We start from the raw sequence: 9,432 nt of genomic DNA on the forward strand, positions 1-9,432 counted from the left end.
CCGCCTCTTCTGTGATGTAGGTATGCTGTATTTTGGGGGGTGGTCTTGGGCTACACCCCTTCTGTGATGTATGTATGATGTTTCTGGGGATGGTTTTGGACTCCAGGGCGGGCAATTTAAAATGTCTATATTAGGGCTTTCACACCTTGGTTCTGGGTCCTCCTCCTTTCTCCTGCGTGCGAGGGGAGCACCCTGTTGCAACAGTTTAATAAAGATCAGGCTTACTAGCTGCTTTGCTTCTCAATATTCTCTGGATGGCCTCTGTTATTTTCTCCTACCGATAGAGAACCTACAAAAGAACTCTGTATGGGCTCTTGGGTACCCCATAAGGGGAAAAGGAGCATTTATATCAAAAGGAACCAGGCAGGGCCTGGCAAAGGACACACTTTGGACACAACCATCTCCCAGAACAGAGTGCCCACTTTTAATAGCCAAGCACACACCCACCCCTGCCCGCCCCCCTCACACACTCATGTTGTCCCCGTAGTCTTCGTCGTCTTCGTCTTCGTCGTCGTCCCTCTCCGGCGGAGCGTGTCTGATGACATGGCGCGTGGAGACGTCCTCATAGTCAAAGAAGTTGAGGTTGAGGTTGCGGGCGATGCGGCGCCCCACGGAATCGAGAAGCTGGGGGGAGACACAAGCAAGGTGGGGCAGGTTGAGCAGGCCTGAAAGGATGGAGCCTGTTCTCATCCCTGCAACTCTCAAAGGTGGGGAGAGCCGGGCATGGAGCCCCAGGGGGCACCTGAGGCCTGCGGGGGAAGCAGAGGTACCGGTAGCTCCCTAAGCCTCATCGCCCCTTCTGTTGGACCTCTGCAGTTACTTGACAGAAAGGCACTTTTGACATACAAATGTTAGTCAGATCAAAAAGTGAAAATGAAGAAAGACAAGGTGGCTGCTGGGAAGCGAACGCCATCAAAATCAGTAGGAGTAGACTTCAGATAAAATAGCAGTCCTATAGTGGTCGTCCCGTCCCCCCCATACCTCAAACTGGTCCGTCAGCGCAGCCAGAGTGAGCACCTCCAGGCGGTATCCATTGATAATGAGGCTGTAGTAGCGTTTTCCGGAGGCTGGAATGATGAGGAAACAAGAGTGTTACTTTGGAGGGCTGCCATTGCTGTGTCTGAGCTCTCCTGTCCAGGATGTGGGGTGGAAAATATATAGATGTAGATCACCTCTGTGGGGTAATTAATAAAAGAATTGGCTGGATCCCTAGATCCAAAGTGTGGGGCTAAACACACTTTAGAAAGAGACCCCCGCAGAGTATTAAAATCACAGAATCATGCAGCGCAGTGAAGCGTGAGGAATAGAGACTGTTTGACATTTTAAATATCCTGTTTAGTATGCTTACTGGGTCCATTTTTTAACTCCATCTTGAGCAATTTTCATATTATATCTTAAATCCTTTTAACATTTCTTTTTCATATTCTTTCAATTTTTCCTAATCTATAAACATCAATTATTCCTAACCCATAATTAATTTCCCAACCACCTATCTTTCTATTTCACCCCTTAGCCTAAAATTAATTCCCAAAAATATCCATAAATTCAAACATTGCTTCTTCTATCCTAATAACATTAAAACATTTACATCTGATTCAGCCCCGCCCCGCCCCCCCGGACTCGGAATTTCCCAGGCGGTTCAGCCAGATCCATAAGTCAATCCAGTTTCGGACCGTCTTGACCAGTCAGTAAATAACATTCAATATTACTCCTCCCCCCCACTCCCACTCTGTCGCAGCCAAACAACCACACTTCCTTCTACATCCCCTGCTGTCTGCCCAATTCTCTAACTGTTACACAGTACCATCCACCTAAATTTTCACTTTTCAATCCTTTCACTATTTTTTCCTCCCTTAGGTTCTGACCCCCAGTATCATAGTTGCCAAGTCTCCCATTTTTCGCGGGAAACCCCCGTATTTAAACCCGTTTCCCGATTATTGGCTCCAATATCATCAGATAAATGAAGTGTTTAAAATGGATAGAGTAATTGGTTTTCAAACAGAGAAGTCAAAGGTGGAAACAGAATTATTAGAACCCAAGACGAAAATACTTTCTAGAATGTACAAATTGTTGCTAGAATGGCATACAAAAGATGAACAAACTAAAAATGCTATGATTTTGTGGGCAAAGGATGTGGGACATAACATCATGATTGAGGATTGGGAAAAGTTGTGGAAGGAGAATATTAAGTTTACTGTGTGTAGTTTATTAAAGGAGAATATAATGAAAATGATGTATAGATGGTATCTTACACCAGAAAAGTTAGCAAAGATTTACCACAATCACGACAACAAATGTTGGAAATGTAAGAAAGAAATAGGTTCATTTTACCACATGTGGTGGACATGTCCACTAGTGAATGACTTCTGGAATAAGATTTATAATGAACTTAAGAAAGTGCTGAAAGGCACATTTGTTAAGAAACCAGAGGCATTCCTAGTGGGCATTGTAGGAAAGGAGATCCCTAAGAAGAAGGTATCCTTTTTTATGTATGCCACTACAGCAGCGAGACTTTTGATTGCTAAATACTGGAAGCAGCAAGCATTACCAACGATTGATGAATGGCAGATGAAGATGATGGAATTCATGGAACTGGCGGAGATGACCGGACGAATCCGCAATCAGGGAGAACAAGCGATTGAAGAGGAGTGGAAAGATTTTAAATTGTATTTAAAAAAGTATGCTAAAGTAATATTTTAGATTAGAAATTAAGTGGTAAATAAAACTGTGGAATAGTTGAAGAGGTTATTTAGAACAGGAAAATAAGAGATGTATCATAAAAGGTGATTATTTGAAGGTAGAATTTGCTACTTAGAAATGTGTTTAAGAACCACAGGGACGGGAACCCGAGGAGGTCCCAATTTACACTGTGATGAAGATAAGATGTACTGTTTTCTACTTTTTATTTTTCGTTTTTCTCCTGTATTTTTGTATTCTTTTTTGTATTTTGTATTTTTGTTTTGCCTTTTCTTTTTCGATATTGTTTTAAAATTCTGTTAATTCTTTTTTTCTTTGTGGAAAATCAATAAATATCTATATAAAAAAAATCCCGTAAATCCCCCCGATTTCCTACCTGCCAGGGAGGCTCCTTCTGCGCATGTCTGGACATGCGCAGAACCGATTTTGGGTGCTGCTCTGCCCATGTCTGGGCACTGGAAGTCGCTTCTACGCACGTCCGGACATGCATAGAAGTGACTTCCGGAGCTGCGCCACTGCTGATCCTGGATTTTTCTTATCGGGAGTTGGAGGGTATGCCCAGTATGGATCCTGCTCTCCCTCTCTCACTGGGAGGGCATTATTCCATACTAGTGCTTCTTTAAAAAAAACCTTTACAATTTTAATTTTGTGTAGGCCGCTCAGAGGCACATCCAAAGTCCATTTCGGGGGCCTAATCCGGCCCGCTGGTCAATTTAATCTGGCCCCCGTGGCAGTATATGTCCTGGGGTAAAATCCTTTCAAAAGCTCAGCAACTTCAATCCTAAAAGAAGCTCAACAACTTTGATCAGCCCTCACGCATGTTCAAATCTGGGCCTCTCTGAAAAAAGTTTGGGCACCCCTGGAATCAGACGGTTATTAAATGTTATTAGTTAAAATGCAAAAATAGGATAAGACTGAGTGGGACTTAGCAAGTACCGGTAGCTTAGCAGAGGGGAGAGATTTGAGGAGAGGGAAGGCCTGGACATAATGGGAGAGGAGGAGGAGGAGGAGGAGGAGGAGGAGGAGGAGGAGGAGGAGGAGGAGGAGGAGGAGGAATTTAGCAGAGGAGGCGACAAGTGTGCCCCCCCCCCCCGCCATGCCTCGCCATGCTGGTGGTACCATCGGACTGGGCTATGAGCCGCACGTAGATCTGATGCAGCGGCCCCTCCTGCCAGAGGATGCCTTTGATGTAGAACTGGTACACCTCCTTGACGTGGTTGATGATCAGCCTGCGCTTGTGGATGTTGCTGATGGTCAGCCAGAGTCCGGTCAACATGCCAAAGACGAAGAAAGCTGTGAAGTCTTGGGAACCCTGAAAGGAGAGCAAAGGGTCCAGGAAGAGAAGGTTAGGGGTGCCGGGGTGAACCTTAGAAAGAGGTCCATCTGCTCAAAATGACAAAGCCGCTTCTGGCGAGCCAGAGCAGCACACGGAAACCCCATTTACCTTCCCTATTTATCTACTTGCACTTTGACATGCTTTTGAACTGCTTGGTTGGCAGGAGCAGGGACCGAGCAATGGGAGCTCACGCCATCGCGGGGATTCGAACCGCCGACCTTCTGATCAGCAAGCCCTAGGCTCTGTGGTTTAACCCACAGCGCCACCCACGTAGTGGAGGGGAGCAACTTTATCCGTGAAAAAGCTTTGCACTCTCTTTGCAACCCTCCCTTTCTCTGTAAGGTTGCAGGGGGTCTTTACTGCTACGAGGAACTGCTCTGCTGGGAGGCATTCTTCAGACATAACGTGGAACCTGTTGGCTGCCATAATGGACCTCACACTGGCCTCAAAATGCGCTCCGAGTGGTGCTTGGTTGGGTGTGGTCTGTTTTTCTACCGTGACGCTCAGGCCAACGTCTCTGCAGCTTTGATGACCATAACTGAACCCCCGAGACTACCGGCTCCACTCACTGCCAGGCATATAAATGTAGGGCCAGCTAACAAAGGAGCCTGCTCCGGGGGGGGGGGGGAGTTTGGCAGGCGTGAGAGTTCAGAAGCAGGGTGAGGAGGCCAGGGCACCCCACTCTGCCCAACAAAACCCCAAACTCTCAACAAAGTCACACAAAAAATCAGGTGAAAAGCCAGCAAGGATAGAGGGGGGGGTAGGGAGGGTCATTTTAGGGGGTGAAATCTAATTTCTTCAGTGACAGGTCTTAAAAATAAGTTCTGCGGTGTAAGGAATTCAAATCTGCTATTCTGTTTGTGATTGGACAACATTCAGCTTGGTAAGTCAACATCCGATGAAAAAGCACATCAACTGATTTTGGAAAACCAATGAATTTTAATTTTACCTCCTGAAAATGTCATGTAATGCTATAAATAAATAAATTAAATAACTGCAAGCACTGGGCAATCATTTTTTATTATTTCTATGCAATTTTACACACTGTTTACTTACCGAGCAAAATCAAATTATATTAAGTTTACCAAAATATCTTTTGAATTCCCCTAATTTTTGGAATTTGAAAGTTGAAAAAGTCCACCCAGTGTCCCAGTGTTTTGCACTGTCTGTATCGTGAGCTTACAGGTCAGGAGGTGTATAAAATTAAGCAGGACATGGATATAGTTGATACAGAAGCACTAGAATTTGTGGACGTACAATGAAGCTGAATGTCTCCTAGCCAGTGCTTTTTTTTCTGGGGGGTACGCAGGGGTATACATACCCCTAAACATTTTGTGAATCTAAGTTTGGCCTCATTGAAGGGAGAACAGGATGCTGGAATAGATGGGCCATTGGCCTCATCCTGCAAGCTCTTCCTAATACCAATTTGCACAAACACACACACACGGACCCTCAGCTTCACAAAAGAAGCACAGTTGAGGCTGTGTACTTCGTGGCATCCGTTCCCTAGACGCAAAACGGGAGCAATGGTGGCCTGCCTTACAGGACAAACTCCCTTTTAGATTCCTATTCGATTCTGTGAATGTACCTGGTAGTTTGTGGAGGAAGAAGCTGGTTCCCAGCTGCAAAGCGGTGTCAGGAGAGACAACAGAAAGGAAGGCAAAGTCAAGAGAGAAACAGACCCTTTGGGGTGTGGGCCAAGTGACTAGCTCAATACTTTCAGGGGAAAGCTGTGTTCCCACAGTGGGGGAATTGTGGCAAGACAAATACATCTAGTTGGGACTTGGCTATCAATAGTGGCAAGAATCCTGTGCCTACCCGTGCTGATTTGAAGTGAAGTATGCTGATCACCAAAGAAACCAGGAAAATCAACAGTCCTTTCCAGATCATGTCCTTGTAATACTCCATCACAAACACTGTAGTGGGGGAGGCAGAAAGGGCAAAATTCAGGGCTAAGCCCCACGGAGCATACAGGCTGAAATGGCCAGGGCTGGCCCTTCTTCCCAAGTCCCCCACCTCCCTCCCTCAGCCCAGGCCACAGAACCCAGCATCCCCGTGGCCAGAGCTGGGAAGCACAGAAAACACAAAATGAGACCTCCTGATACAATTGAAATTGTGTTTCATATTTCAATGACACAATTCTTAAGACAGATTTTTGCAGTTCCACCATGTGTTCCAAATGCTGCCTTACGCCTGGAAGCAAGCCTGCCCTCTGTAGAAACCCGATCCTGGCAAAGAACACTGAACTACTGGCTCCGCTTAAATTTAAATCCGTCCGGCCTACTGCCTCTAGTGTTACAGGACTCTCATAAAAGTTCGTGGTCCAAACTAGTGCACCAAAAACTCATTTCCTGCGGACTCCATCCACAACAGCTCCTTATGATGGGCCATACCAATGCAAAAAGGCTAATTGGAGAGCGCCTAAAAGACCTTGAGCAACAGAACAACCTGGCCATCATAAAGAAATCCTGCCCTTGGTTTACCTTCTTTTCCCCCTCCCAGCTGGAACCCCTGTCACGATATCTGTATAAACTAACCATCTCAAAATTCAGACGTGCTTTTACATTAGCCAGATTGGATGTGATTCAAAAGATTCCAGCAGAAAAACGACTCTGTCCCTGTGGAATCGGCAACACAGAAACAGTGGCTCACATCCTTCTGTCATGTCCTCTCTACAAAGACTTGCAGCTCGATCTCATTACACCCCTACTTCTAAGGCCGCCCAATCGAGGCCACGTTGTTCTTTCTTCTATCAGATCAAAATGACCTGAGAACAACACAAGTTGCCAGATTCATCGAGGGTGCAATGAGACTAAGGGCCACCTTTTAAACGACAACCATAGTCATATGATCTTTTTATCCTTGTTGTTTTTAATTCTATATTGCATGTATTTTGTTGCTATGGCTGTTGGCTATGCAAATAAAGTTTATTGATTGATTGATTTCAATGACACAAAACATGCAACAGTGGAGAACTGTTTAGACACATTAGACACATTTTTTGGGGGGGGGGTCAGCAAGCTAAGACACAGATTCCCCCTTGTTATCATGAATATACCACCGTATTCTGAAACACGGAGGTTTAAGCAGCTCAACTTCCCTGCCCAACCCCTGACATGCATCTTGTATGAGAGTAACTCCGGAGAGTAGCTCCCTCTCCTGTCTTCGCCCGTGTCAGAGGCAGGAATAGGGTTGGGTTTGTGGGATAAAAGTAGATCTGACCCACGTGTGGGTAAATTGACAAAAGCATCAGCTGGGTGCCTGGATTCAAAATGCGGGGTTTTGCACACTCTCATGGGGGAGACAGCCCCCAGCAGGGTTAAAAAGTTATCCAGCAGCATAGTGTGGAATAAGGGTTATTAGACCCTTCTACATATCCTGTTTAGTCTGCCTTAAAACACACGTCCCCTCTCTCTACCCCAGTAGCAATGACACACACTGTTAAGTTATGTTTAAAGGCTTTCCTTACTAAATCCAAAGGTCTGATTCCTGCACTGATCCATGCAGCAGCAAGGATAACAGAGGCAGATTACTCTTGGGTGCAAAATGCACCATGAAGTTTCAAACATGCCATCTGAACTTGGTGCAAGTTCAGACCTGTCCGTACTGGTTGGTTACATGGCTGGAAGAGTGTGAGAAAGGAAGAGAAGCACTTACACTTCCTCCCTCGCAGAGGAGGCATGGCCTAGCTGAGTCTAGGAACATGGCTTTGTTGTCTTAACTCCTTCATGCATCAACTAGCCCTCATGCAGAGTTAGGTTTGACTACAGTTCCCAACACTGAGGAGGCGGGGGGGGGGAGATACCGTTTGATGGTTCCCTACGATATGTGCAATGGTTGCTAGAGCAGACTTCAAGTGTATAGAATCATAGAGTTGGAAGAGACCACAAGGGCCATCCAGTCCAACCCCCTGCCAAGCAGGAAACACCATCAAGTATTATTGACATATGCCTGTCAAGCCTCTGCTTAAAGACCTCCAAAGAAGGAGACTCCACCACACTCCTTGGCAGCAAATTCCACTGCTGAACAGCTCTTACTGTCAGGAAGTTCTTCCTAATGTTGAGGTGGAATCTTCTTTCTTGTAGTTTGAATCCATTGCTCCGTGTCCGCTTCTCTGGAGCAGCAGAAAACAATCTTTCTCCCTTCTCCATATGACATCCTTTCATATGGAGTGTAACGTTGGCCCATCTCAGACAGTCCTCCCACAGTCCTCAGCACAATCAAGAAGACCCAAGAAGCCTTCCTAAGGCTTTGCTCCTCACCTTTGGGCTGCTGCACTTGGAACGGGAAGTACTTGTTCTCCTTGAGCAGCTCAGGGAGGTTTCTCTCTCTTCTGGCAAAGCTGCAGTGCCAGAGGAGCAGGGGGCCCTTGAGTATAGCCTTGGCCATCCTGCTGGGTCTTTCAGGGAGCGCCTCGGCCCTTTCTCCTTCCTGGAAAAGAACTGCTGGGGAGAAGAGGGAGGACCCTTGTCACAGACTGTGGCTGGAACTCCATGGTAAGCATTTGCAGCTTCTTACTTACCCCTTAGGAATCCGACTTCCTTTCCTTCTAAAGACTGCCTCTGTCTTTCAGAGAAGGCGTCACTAAGGAAAAGCCAGGACAGGACCAAGAACCAGGACCAACCAGTGCCCAAATTATTTATGTGCACCCTTTTCCACCTGGCCTTGCAGCAGGTGTGGGACAGTCACTGGACAGCTTCCGTAGCAACAGTGGCCAACAGAATCCCTCATCCCCATGGAAACCAGGCTCACACCACAGACAAGACCACAGCTGCTGCCCTCTGCAGAATCACACAGGAAGGGGCTTAATTCAAGGAGTGACCGTGCCTCTCGCTTCACTTTCTCCTCCCCAAGAGCTGAACAGAAGACCACCTCCCACCAACCTGAATGGGAAGCATGCATGCTAGAGCGAAAGTACAAGGTCATTCATTCATTCATTTATTAAAAACAATAAAAGCCATGTTAAGAAGATAAAAACAGACACCAATTGACTATTGTGGAAAGGTGTATTCTTAATTGCCTGCATAGGCCTGGTGGAACAGGAAAGCTTTCAGCAGGCATATGAAAGTTGGCACAGAAGGCACCCGCTGAATCTCTAGTAGGAGAGAGTTCCACAGGACTGGGCTAATGACACTAAAAGCTCGCTAAAGGATCTTCTAAACCACATCCCTGACATGGGTAGGCAAAACAATTCAATGGTCAATGGCAGCAACTTCCCCCAGATGTTACAAATAGCAGCTCCCCCTATCTTCTTAGTCTAGAGTGGGCAAAGTGTTTTGGGAGGGTCCAGGTGCAAGGATAAGAAAGCATCCGGAAGTTGCTGGATAACTCCTGTTTGAGCAACCAGCTTTCTACAACCCAGACCCAGAGAGAACACAGAGTCACACCCACTGCGGAAA

At 46.3% G+C, this 9,432-nt stretch overlaps 1 protein-coding gene across 2 annotated transcripts; it reads right to left on the reverse strand.

The window, feature by feature from the left end:
• Positions 1–403: 403 nt before the first annotated feature.
• CATSPERQ (catsper channel auxiliary subunit theta) lies at positions 404–8,694 on the reverse strand. Of its 2 annotated transcripts, none has more exons than XM_088676440.1 (6): positions 8,556–8,694; positions 8,296–8,478; positions 5,852–5,949; positions 3,817–4,009; positions 982–1,067; positions 404–624 (listed from the first exon to the last, which is right to left on the reverse strand). In XM_088676440.1, exons 2-6 carry the CDS (start codon positions 8,420–8,422, stop codon positions 463–465), a joined length of 666 nt encoding a protein of 221 aa, XP_088532566.1. In that variant the 5' UTR covers positions 8,423–8,478; positions 8,556–8,694; the 3' UTR covers positions 404–462. The 2 variants fall into 2 exon arrangements, with proteins under 2 accessions (XP_088532566.1, XP_088532565.1); XM_088676439.1 differs by having other exon boundaries at positions 8,296–8,475; positions 8,556–8,686.
• Between the last annotated feature and the right edge of the window lie 738 nt (positions 8,695–9,432).

The sequence above is a fragment of the Zootoca vivipara genome, chromosome 8 (assembly GCF_965207765.1).
Source record: "Zootoca vivipara chromosome 8, rZooViv2.hap1.1, whole genome shotgun sequence".
Taxonomy (NCBI): Eukaryota; Metazoa; Chordata; class Lepidosauria; order Squamata; family Lacertidae; genus Zootoca; species Zootoca vivipara.

Bases quoted from the DNA above. Each gene is read 5' to 3' on its own strand.
- CATSPERQ (XM_088676440.1), bottom strand. From the start codon at position 8,422: ATGGCCAAGGCTATACTCAAGGGCCCCCTGCTCCTCTGGCACTGCAGC. The intron at 4,010-5,851 runs GTAGGCACAGGA...CTCTCCTTTCAG, and splicing joins TTCACTTCAAATCAGCACGG to GGTTCCCAAGACTTCACAGC. The intron at 625-981 runs GTATGGGGGGGA...GTCTCCCCCCAG, and splicing joins CGCTGACGGACCAGTTTGAG to CTTCTCGATTCCGTGGGGCG.